Source organism: Triplophysa dalaica, chromosome 9 (genome assembly GCF_015846415.1).
Source record: "Triplophysa dalaica isolate WHDGS20190420 chromosome 9, ASM1584641v1, whole genome shotgun sequence".
In the NCBI taxonomy this organism is placed as follows: Eukaryota; Metazoa; Chordata; class Actinopteri; order Cypriniformes; family Nemacheilidae; genus Triplophysa; species Triplophysa dalaica.
Window position 1 is genome coordinate 2,257,790 of NC_079550.1, and position 12,464 is coordinate 2,270,253.

The 12,464-nt window shown below is 40.0% G+C and overlaps 1 protein-coding gene across 1 annotated transcript in view; it reads left to right on the forward strand.

The window, feature by feature from the left end:
* The first annotated feature begins 272 nt into the window (after window positions 1-272).
* septin4b (septin 4b) overlaps window positions 273-12,464 on the forward strand; it is a 46,934-nt gene continuing 34,742 nt past the window's right edge. Inside the window, exon 1 of the mRNA XM_056757517.1 lies at window positions 273-412. Within this exon, the coding sequence (XP_056613495.1) occupies window positions 368-412 (45 nt within the window). The 5' untranslated portion in view covers window positions 273-367. The remainder of the gene's footprint in view (window positions 413-12,464) is intronic.

Genomic DNA, 12,464 nt, shown 5'->3' on the forward strand with positions numbered 1-12,464 from the left:
TGGACCTGAGTGTGGAATGTGGAGCCACAGTGTTACGAGATGAGTAAATCTACTCTGTTTAAACACATCATTCATGTACATTGCAATGTGATATAATTGAATTGAGTTGAATCTTATAACCTCGGTTCCATGTGTGTGTATTTTGTGATATGTAGCTCTCATGCCAGAGCCTGAGGGTGGCACTGCACACTAGCATGCTACTTAAAAATTCAGCTGATTGTGAGTAAGGGTGAGTACAGCAGTACTGAAATTTGCTGTGGTTAGTAAAGCCCTGCAAATCTGAGCGGACAGAGGGAAAACGGACTGAAGGGGATTGTGTTTAGCTCTGCAGTGAGGAACATCGAGAGAGCTCAGTACAAGCTAGAGAATGCTGGATCCTTCAAATGTGCCGACAGAGAATGCATCTTCTGAAGTAAGTCTCGGATGTGGAGGATCATGAATTAAGGGCTCGAATAAATTATTCCAAGGCATACACCTGCTCTGGATCTCTGTGTTTGACACGCAACATTGGCAGTAGCAGCCAATTCATAGGAACACAAATTTAAATGACTAGCTTTATGGTTGTCTTACACTAATGAAATCTATATAACATTTCATAATCCTCTGAAGTAAGTGATAGACATGGAGGCTGAACATGTTTGATTTGGGGTTATTTTGCTACACAACACACATTCTTTATTGGTCAGTTGATTTAGCTGATGTAGATGTTGCTGGTTTTCTGTGAATCTTTAGGTGTAGTTAGCAATGCACCAGAAATAGAGTGCCATGTATTGAATGTTTTCATAATGATTGCTCTTTTCTGTACTCTTTCCTCCAAAGTCTATTATCTTTATTAGTAGAAAAAAATTGCAAGTGGGTGGAAATTGCTTCTTCATACAATACTATATATAGTATAGAATTCTGTTCATTATTTTGTAAGTAAACATGATTTGACTTTCCTGCAGCTTTAGAAAAGTTTTACTTTTTACTTTAGGTTCGCCTCTGTGAGATGTGATTCTTATGTCGCTACAACATTGAAATAGTTTTCAAGAAAAACAGGGAGATTGAAAATCTTTTACTGGGCGTTCTCACATATTTAGGATGGCAGTGTAGTATGCAGCAACTGTTGTTTTTGAGTACAAAAGCAAAAATGTGTAATACATGTAAAAGTGTGAGACAGATTGGGAGAAAGCAGTACTGTTGTTCTTTTTAACCATGCAGCGCCTGAGAGCCAGCACATCTTGGGAGATTTGATCAGGTTTATTTATAGAGTTAGCTTGAGAATTCAGGCGGAGTTCACCTCAAAAACTTGGCCCTTGCAAGTGACCATAAAATATATGTGGTGAATTCCAAACATTTTCTTTTCTGCCACTGGTACATTTATCAGTGTCCATCTCTCATGGGGATGTTTCGGTAGTATTGGGATTTACTCAGTTGGTTCTTTCAGTCTGTTTGTGTTCACTTAAAAGCGTTTCTCTAAAGTACTGGTGTGATGTTCAGTGCAATGACAGTCTGTTAGGGAATTTTCCAGATAGGCTTGCATATTAACGTTGCCTGTCTAAAAATGAGAACTGCACTGCTTTCTGCTTTTTTTCCTGAAGAGCCTAGGAGTTTGAGCCTAGGAGTTTGAGTTTTGGTTTTTGGGTGTTATTTTTTTTCTCATGTGTCTGGTTCTCTCCCCTGTATCCCCGTTAGGCTACTCACGAGGCTGATTGGCTCATTACCCATAAAAATAATTCAAACTATATACAATATTTAAAATAAATAAAGTTTAACAATAACAGCTGTTTAACAATCAACATTATTTTATTTAACGATTATTTCATTTTAAAAGGTTAAATAATAGTTAATAAAAAAAATTGCGATATGTGAGATTGGAAATGTAAGTGTAATTGGTGTAAAATTATTATATATTATATGTAATCTGTGCTTCCATGGCCACTTCCATGACATTCATCAAAAACGCACACAAGTGCAGACAACCCCTAAAGCTTAGAAACATTTTATTAAAATGAACTAACCCTGGAATATATCTTCAAAGAGTAAATTGCTATGGTTACTTACATACCCTTAAAGTTATATCCGTTTTGGGAACCGAAAATTTAGGTTACCAGCTAACTAATCCTCAAACTGACCCAGTTATGTCACATAACCTGCTTTCTGGAATACACCCCTGGATCAACAGTTTCATTTTGAATGTTTTTATATGTTTTGACACACCACGTTTCAGGATAATTCATCAACGGGACTAGTCTCTGAACGCGAACATGCTGCACATTTAAAAGAACTTTAAAAAGCCTAACATTCTGAAAAGCCTACTGCAGAGGCATTTCTTGATTTATGAAAACATATCCCCAATGTTTGTGATTGTAGCCTACCAATATTTACACTTCAATGTTTATAACTTAATCCAGGGTTAACATTGGAGAAACCCAGCTGTCTTTCAGGCAGTGGAAAGAAAGCTAAATCATGTTAAAATAAACGCCCTTCACAATAAACACAAGCAAAAACGCAATAAGTTTTGCACAGGCACTCTGATCTCACTCGCTTTATTTCTCAATTTTCACAAAACACTGAGCGTATACAAACATTAAAGGTCTACATGCAACTCAGCATTAAATGAAAACACTCCTTATATGTTGAAAATGATTCAAACCGAATAAAGCGTTGATTGAACGCATAGAGTAAATTTTAAATGTAAACCCTTGTTAAATTAAATTATGTATTTATAACTAGTATTAATATAATTATTAGTGCCTGTGGATTTAAATTAATGTGACTTTGATATTGAAGACTGTGCTTGTCTTTTACGCGTAAATGTCTTAACTCTTGCCCGTCTGATGAATGAGGCAATGAGTTTGACGCGTCAACTCGCACTGAGTGAAGATCTGTGAATAGAATGCCAAGAGTCAACACACATTAAAGAAGTACTGCCTCCCATAATGACTCTCCCGGGGGGCAGTGCAGGCGGAATAGGGGGTGGGGGATGGAGGGCCAGGCACGTGTAGGTGAACAAGGCGGTTGGGCGGAGGCAGAAAGAGTAAATGGATTTGAAACAGTGCCTACAGGGGAAACCCAAGCAGCCATCTTGATTGAGACGGGGATCTCGGGAAGATCATTGGCAGCCTTCATGGACGAGTCAGGTAACTCAGAAAGTTAATCGGCGTCCTTCTTGGATGAGGTAGGGAACTCAGAAGCAGCCATTGACTGGAGATGCAGGCTTTGCGGCCCTCTGTTGAGTGGGTAGTGGGTTGCCGCTCTCAAAAAAAAGGTATTTAGGAGCGTCAGTCTCCTTGCTCTCCCCTCTGTAAGAGGTGAGCCACAAAACTGTAAGACGGTCCAGCTAGGGTCTGATCTTCCTCAGGTAAATTAAAGCTGATGTGCTGATCTAGTAGAGACCAAAAACATTCCTTTAAAACCCCATCGTCTATAGTCACAAACTGGCAATGCAAAAGAAAATTGTAAAAAAAATCCTCAACGCTGCGACCAGCTTGATATATTGAACAAAGTTTTATCCAAAGATAATCATAAGTACCTCCTGAAACCATCCTGTACGGGGGTCTGGCTGCGAGTCTAATGTTACGAACCGCTCTGAGATTTGAAGGTTCTTGACTTGACCAGGGTCGAGGATCTGAATACAGCTTTATTAAGACAAACAGCCAATAGGTCAGGGCAGGCTGCAAACAAGCATAGATAAGGTCACAGGGGATGGTCAGGGCTGGCAGCAGAGGTACAAAAAACGATGAGTAAAAACAAGTAATCCTAAAGAAGAATGCTCAGAAATACAGTAGTAACACTAAACAAGACTTAGCAATGACAGAATGATTGAACCAGGCTTATATTGACAGAGGTAATTACAAACAGGTGAGAATGATCAGTGTTCAATGAGTCCGGGCAATGGGTTATGGGAAATGTAGTGAATAATGAAAGTACGGGTGATGGCGAAAGTGCTCGGTAAAATCGAGCATTTATCAAGCTGGTCTCAAAACCTGGGTAGAAAATAGCCTATTACTTATTGATTTTGATGTTTTTGAATGTAAAACCACACAAATTTCATAAGTAGACCTCATACAACAATATAAAACAATAAAAAAGGCCAGTTCAGGACAACTTTAAAATACGAATATGCAGGCGAAAGAGACGCAAAATGTGAATGGCCCCTAATTCTGTAATGAAAGCAGAGCATGTCTTGTGATCACAGAAGATGACCTTATTGTCTTCTGTAATGGAGTTAAGATGTGTGTTAATATTTGGTACATGGGATGTATGTCTCTGCATGTCAAAATAATTTTGAAGAGCTTAGAGAGGAGAATAGCTTTTCAGTATATCTATCCGCTGTTTGCTCTCCCAGTGGTCTTGTCCTTGTTTCTCTGTTAAAATGGAAATGTTAAGCATACTTTCAGCGGCACATGCACGTGCTGGTGAAGAAAGTTGACATGAGCTTCTGAATGTTTAAAGAGTAAGTAGCATTAGATCAGGAAAATTACATTTCATGCAGTGTGTTATGTTGCCGTATTTGAAAGTAAGCAGTCTGCCAAGTTGTAAGCCCGAAGGTGAATAAACAACAAAGTTATTGCCTTGTAAAAAAGGGAGTCACCTCTGAATCACGCAAACGAGACGTGAACTAGTACCGCCGCTGATCTGCGTCACTAGACATAGTCCCTGCCTACGTTTGCTGGGACTGGCGCGAAAACTTCACTGTCCTCACTCTCCAAAACACTGTCGCTCGTTCATGATGCGTGTACAGTCTAAAACATGTGTTCTACATTGTGAAACTAAGTGCGTCTTATTTAAACTTCCAAAGGAAGAACTTCTGAGAAAACAATGGTTACAATTCATTTTCAAATGACACCAAAGGAGTATAACCCCAGGGTTTTACTGTGCGGGCGTCATTTCACCGAAGATTGCTTCAATAATCTTTGCACGTTCACTGCTGGATATGTAAAAAGACTATCCTTGAAAGAGGGGGAAATACCAACCTTATTTGGACCTGTTAGCGCCACCGAATCACAACCTGTAAGTGTGATTATTTGTTTTTGTCTGAACTTAAAGAAATATTTGTGTACCTTATGTCTGTGCTTAGCTAATGCATTTAACGGTAACGTTAACATGTACCATTATTTCTGGGGTTTGTTTATCTAGCTATGAACTCGGCCAATCTATGTACATAAACGTGTTGATTTTAAGACTATTTTGCTAATTACAGAGCTACAATACAGCCAAACTAATGTCCCCATATTAAAATATACTCTTTACCAATTATTTTAATCAAGTTAATATTTCATGCAAGTGCAAGACCATGAATCAGCTGTTGTAGCAAAAAACTTTACATTTTGAATTTTGTGTAGCATCTTGTTGCGGCACTCGGAGTAAAGCTGTGGAAAGGACGCGGAGGAAAAATATTTGCGGCTGGATATTTCATAACGTGAATCTACGACTTTGAGCAGTCTTTTAAAGCCCTCATTTTCCACAGTCTTTATGGGAATCATGTATTTTGCCAGGTAAAATGCGACCGCGTCAGTTACATCTTTCCAGCGCTTGCTCGTTCTGTCATACGGAGTTCCTTTCTCAAATGCTTCTTTCGTTAAAGCCGTTTTTTTAAGCCTTGTAGTTTCCGGATGCTTGGTCGTATCAGATTTACTCGCGTGGGGTCCCTTTATAATTTGACAGTCAAAATACTCTTTCGGGTGCTTTCTTTTGAGGTGGTTAAAAAGGTTTGTTGTGTTGCCTTCCGACGTGCGAATCTTTTCATTGCAATATTTGCAAATAACTGTTGTTTGGGCCGTGTCAGTTGGGGAAAACCCAAACCATTTCAATATTACTGATGTAGATTTTTTTTTAGAGACCAACTCCTCCGTGTTTCTTTCCATCTTCACTGACAGCGTCACTTAATCTTCCTTCTATCGCAGGGATGTGGACGAATTCAATAGAACAGCAACGGATGTAACATGTCTTGCACTGAATAGGACGATATTATTCCGAAAAAGTGGATCGTGCAGTCATTTTAATCGTTCGCGATCAAATATCGTCATATCGCACACCCCTAGTTGGACACTCCATAAACCATAGTAGGACCATAAAAATCATATGCCACTCTTCAACTACCACCTCATGTTTCTCCAGTTCTCAACCTGATCTTCATTTCAGTGTTCTGTGGCAAATCTAAAGGGAACCCCGGAAACCATTATATATGTTGTGAAAGTGTGAATCTGGTGAGTTACAGCCTGTGGCAGTCTGGTGTTGGACGCACATGAGAGGGAAGCCATTATCTGACTCTAGAAAGGAGCACTCTTTTGAAGAAATCTCCCTTGACATTGCAGAAAAAGTTGTATTATATAGGAATCACCACACATCTTTTTTGCAACTAAATACAGTGGAGACACAGAGGCCTATTATCAGCAAGATCCCTATTTTAACGATCTAAGCAGATCAGCTGAGCTGATCTGCTTAAAGCGCACAGTGTAAGTGCACTCAGGGCGTGTTCAAATCTACTTTTTCAAGTTTCACAACAGGAAAATGGTTGGCGCGCCCAGGCGCATGGTAGTCCCGATTCTCAGTCTCATCTCGCATTCCTTTTAAGATCCAGTTGTGCTTGCAGTTGCTGGGCATCCCTCTGTTTAATAAGTAAACTGACTAAACCATACAAAACCTCAGGGACTTCTTGGCCTAAGGAATAGTATGTGTGGTTTGAGAGAGATTCAGGCAGTTAGTGTTCTCTAATGGTATAATGGGATAATCGTCTAGAGGATGCACTGGAGGAAGGGGTGTTGCAATAGAGGATGCATGTTAGCTTCCAAAAAAACATTTAGACCACATTTCCTCCGGATATTCCAGAGTGCAAGATACTTTTTTCCTACTGATGTAAAAGTCTTATTTTAAATGTACACTCCAAAAATTACTTAATGAAATTTTAACTCAAGTCAAATGGCAATGGAATCCCTTGGCTTAATTGATTTAATTTTTTCTTATTTTTACAGAAAGAAAATGTATGAAAATTACACATTACTTTGTAAAAATACAGAAAATTTATGTAATACCAAAATTTATACAATTACCTGTAAAATGAATAGTGGTACTTTAAAACACTGCAAATGTATGTAAAACAACAGATTTGTCATTGTGTAATGAAAAAAAGAGAAAGTTTTGTGTAAAAAAAAGCACTGTTACCTTTTACCTGTAAACAGTGTTTGCTACGAATTAGGGTTTGTTCAGAACTTTAATTCACTGTAAATAAATGTACTGTAAATATACCAACGACAGTGTGCAGGAAGTCTAGATCAAATTGTTAAAAGTAGCCAATAATCCCTGCTTCACTTCACACTTTTTAACAGTATTCACATTACAAAACTATAAATACACTTTCACAATAGAAATTTCTGATTTAAAAAACGTGTTTTTTATCGAAGGTGAATCTTTGTCGGAAGATTCAGCATTTTAATTTGCACACACCTGAATTTGGCCTTATTTCAACTTGGACGTCTCCTTCGGTTGTACTGGAGTAGTGTACTTCGGAGTTTAAAGCTGAATGCCACCACCTAGTGTACTGAAAGAAATTGTTTTAGAAACCTTGTTAGGGACTGAGACTCCAAGGAAAGGAAACACCAGCGTTACTATGAAAATTATAGTTTATTTATTTGAACCCAGATCAAAATCTCAAAGATAAATTTATTGCAAAAAAATAAAAGTAACATAACGTCAAACAAAGGGCAAACTGCCCAGCGAGGACTGGCTTCCACAAATGAACAAACACAGAGCTTATAAAGAAAAAGATGGGTCCATTCTCAACAAGAGGGGACAACCAAACATACATTAAATTTACCGCATAACACTAAACACATCAAAATGTAATTCAACAAATACAGCTGAAATCAAAATTAAAGGAAAGCTAAATTAACCAAATAGTATAAGTCTCAGTAAAGGAATCAAATTATCAAAGATTCCAGGTTTCTACATCCTTCATAAGCGGGAAGAGCGAGAGACAGACAACAGACCATTAAGTCTTTGGTGCCGCCAGTTTCTGGACCTTCACAAACCAAAATGGACCTTTATCACATTTCCCTGTATCCGGTAAGCGAAGCAGTGTGGTGCTTTTTCTGGTAGCAACACAAGTTAAAACCAATGGCTGAATCTGCTAAACCAGCAGTTTTTCTCCAGCACCCGGCTGCTTTAAAGCTGATCCTCGACCTCCTTACCTCAGTTTTCACAAAATAATTGAGGAAAGAATGGATTAATAAGATAAATGAAGTGCCTAATAACATGCGGAATAACGTTTGCTTGCAGTATGCGCTTTGAAACTGAGGATGTTTATCTCGTTAACTTGCTGAAATGTCCTATAAATATATTTACCATCCAAATGCACATTCTGAATAATAAATAAATGTATTTTCTAACCTTTCTAACTCTTACTTTTATTTGAAACAAATATGACTGATAAACAGCAATTATGGAAATTACACATGATTTTATTATAGTGAAAGTGTAGTATATATTTGTAGTAAAACCAGGGGTATTTTATAGAGCTTGCATTTTTCGTAAGAGCTGTATTGCTTATGTGCATTGTTATACCAGTCCTTAAAATAGCTGAATGCATGGTAATTGCCTAAAAGAAACGTAATGATATTAAACACTTAATTAATCTTGAAAGAGTAACGCGATGACTGCTCGACTACATTGAATATGAATTAATTTTGGTGTATTTGTGAATTACATGCAGTAAAATGAGTGACTATGAAAAATCACACACAATAGGTGATAAAACATATTTAATACAAACAAATGCACATTCTTATCGTAGTCATCACACTGATCATTAATTTGGAGCATTGACTGACAAAGTGTTGTGAAATACTGTGTCTCCTCCCCGCTGGTTCAAAGAGGCTCTCCACTCCGCTGGTTCAAATCCTACCTCTCCAACAGATCCTTCAGGGTGTCATGGTGGGGCTCGCTGTCCACTGCTCACCACATGATCACTGGGTGTCCCTCAGGGACCGCGGCTTGGACCGCTGCTTTTTTCCATCTACATGACATCCTTGGGACCCATCATACGGGCACATGGCTCATCGTATCACTGTTATGCTGACGACACCCAGATCTATATCTCTTTCCACCCAAAGGATACCACTGTTACAGCACACATTACAGCCTGCCTAGAAAACAAAATGTCTGTATTTTGAAGTCATTTTGTGGTCACTGAAAGAGGCATTTAGTCAAATAGGCATTTGTAGCCTATTGTAATAAACATAACCGGAAATATCGGTGCACTGCTTCAACGAGCACTTCCGGTGTGTGACTAATTTCACGTCTTCAAAACTGTGTTGGTATTAGAGGCACCACTTTAAACTGGTTTAGATCTTTTTTAATGAATCGTAAGATGTCAGTACATATTTGACAAAACTCCTCCTCCACTGCTCCATTGACTTAAGGTGTTCCTCAGGGCTCCATCGTATCTCCAATACTTTCCTTATACTTACTGCCTTTGGGTGTATCTTACAGAAATATGGCGTTTCCTTCCACCTAAACGCGGATGATGTGCAACTGTACCTTCCTCTAAATCAGTGGTCACCAACCCTGCTCCTTGAGATCGACCGTCCTGAAGATTTCAGCTCTTACCCCAATCAAACAAACTTGAACTATCTAATCAAGGTGTTCAGGTTTGCTTGATAATTACAGACAGGTGTGCTGAAGCAGGGTTGGAGCTACAGTCTGCTGGACTAAATTGTAAGAAAGAATCTCAAATTGGAGCATTGCATTCATGCATCAATGAATTAATCACTGGGTTAAGAATTTAGGTTTCTGTTTCGACACTGGCCTCAAGTTCGAAAAGCAGATAAATGGAGTGGTTAAATCATGCTTCTTTCCTCTCCATCGTCTAGCGAAAGTCAAATCCTTTCTGTCTAAAGAAAATTAGATTAGATTAGATTCAACTTTATTGTCATTACACATATACAAGTACAGTGTAATTAAATGTAGTTTAGGTCTAACCAGAAGTGCAATTAGCAAGTGCAGGATATACAGTGTGAATAAATACAGAATACAATATTAGGAAAATACTATACAATGGCCATGTACTATGAAAATATGACAGTCGGTATGTACTATGAACAGTATAAACAGAAGGCTATATACTGTGAACATTAATGTACAGGTGGTTATGAACAGATAACAATATAGACTATACAATAGTGCAAGTGATTTGAGTGTGCATTAGTTACAGACATTAGCTATTAAAGTTACAGTGCAATAGATGAGTTGATGCGGTTGTTAAAGGTACAGTGCAGTACATGAGTTATTGAAGTTATAGTGCAATACGTGAGTAGATGCAATTATACATTTACAGTGCAATAGATGAGTTAGTGCAGTTATTGAGGTTACAGTGCAGTAGATGAGTTAATGCAGTTATTGAAGTTACAGTGCAGTAGATGCGTTAATGCGGTTATTAAGGTCACAGTGCAGTAGATGAGTTAATGCAGTTATTGAAGTTACAGTGCAATAGATGAGTAGATGCAGTTAGTTATGCAATAGATGCAGTAATGCAATAGATAAGTTACAGTGCAGTAGAGAAGTTGGTGCAGTTATTGAAGTTACAGTGCAGTAGATGAGGTAATGCAGTTATGAAAGTTACAGTGCACTAGATGAGGTAATCTAGTTATGAGAGTAGTCCATTAGTGCAAATGAGCATTCAGTGTAATATTCCTGGTGTGCAAGTGAGCAGTATAGAGTGCAAATGATGCTGTGTGTGTAAACAGTCCGATAGAGCAGATACATGAAGTACTGGTGTGTACAGTTCAGTCATGCATGGCAGCCCTGTAGTGCAATGTAAACAATGTAATAGCAGCATTAAAGTTAAAGTTATGAGGGGTAGTGGAATCAGTGGGGAGCAGAGTTCAATAATGAAACAGCTCTGGGAAAAAAGCTGTTTCCTAGTCTGCTGGTTCTTGTCCGGAGGCACCTGAAGCGCCTGCCGGAAGGCAGGACAGTAAACAGTCTATGAGCGGGGTGAGAGGAGTCCTTGAGAATGCTGCGAGCTCGACGCAGACAGCGTTTCTTTTGGATGTCCACAATGGAAGAGAGTGTAGTCCCTGTGATGCGCTGGGCTGTTTTCACCACCCGCTGCAGTGCCTTGCGCTCAGCAACAGAACAGTTCCCATACCAGACTGTGACACAGTTGGTCAGGATGCTCTCTATCGTGCAGCGATAGAAGTTCACCAGGATAGTTGAAGACAGTTGGTTCTTCTTCAGTGTCCTCAGAAAGAAGAGACGCTGGTGAGCCTTCTTGACCAGGCATGAGGTGTTGGTGGTCCAGGACAGGTCCTCGGAAATATGGGTCCCCAGGAACTTAAAATTGGAAACACGTTCAACAGCCATCCCGTTAATGTGGATGGGGTCGTGTGTGCCTCCTTTCGCCTTCCTGAAGTCCACTATGATCTCCTTTGTCTTGGAGGTGTTAAGGAGCAGGTTGTTGTTTGAGCACCATGTGGCCAGGTGCCGTACTTCCTCCCTGTAAGCAGTCTCATCGTTGTTGCTGATGAGACCAATCACTGTTGTATCGTCTGCAAACTTGATGAAGGAGTTAGATCCATTCACAGGTCTGCAGTCGAGTGTGAAAAGGGAGTAGAGAAAGGGGCTCAGTACGCAGCCCTGTGGTACACCAGTGTTGAGGGTGATGGTGGTAGAGCAGATGTGGCCTAACCTAACAAGCTGAGGCCTGTTCGTCAGGAAGTCCATAATCCAGTTGCAGGTTGAATTGTTAATGCCTAGGTTTCCAAGTTTGATGATTAGCTTGGAAGGGATGACGGTATTGAATGCAGAGCTGAAGTCTACAAACAGCATGCGTGCATAAGTGTCCTTATTGTCCAGATGTGTGAGCACGGAGTGCAGCGCCATGGACACCGCATCATCTGTGCTCCTGTTGCTACGGTAGGCAAATTGGTATGGGTCCAGTGTGGATGGTAAAGAGTCTTTTAGTTGTGACAGGACCAGCCGCTCAAAGCACTTCATAACAATGGGTGTGAGTGCTACAGGGCGGTAATCATTCAGGCATGTCGGGCTGGAATGTTTTGGAATGGGCACAATGGAGGTGGATTTGAAACATGCTGGAACCACTGCTTGGGCGAGGGACAGGTTGAAGATATCCGTGAAGACCCCAGCGAGCTGCTCCGCACATGCCCTGAGTACGCGACCAGGGATGCCATCAGGGCCAGCAGCCTTGCGTGCGTTTATCCGGCTTAGTGCAGTGTAAACATCTGTGGAGTTTAGTGTGAAGTTTGGGAGGTCAATAGAAGGTGTGAGCCTGGTGGCGGGTTCCTTATTGTCTCTCTCAAAGCGTGCATAAAAGTCATTAAGCTCGTTCAGAAAGGCAGCATCTGTGGCTATGGGGATGGAGTGGTTGGGTTTGTAGTCACTAATGGCCTGGATGCCCTGCCACATGCGTCGAGGGTCAGAATTGGTAAAATGCTCCTCTAACTTCAACTTGTAGCAGTGCTTGG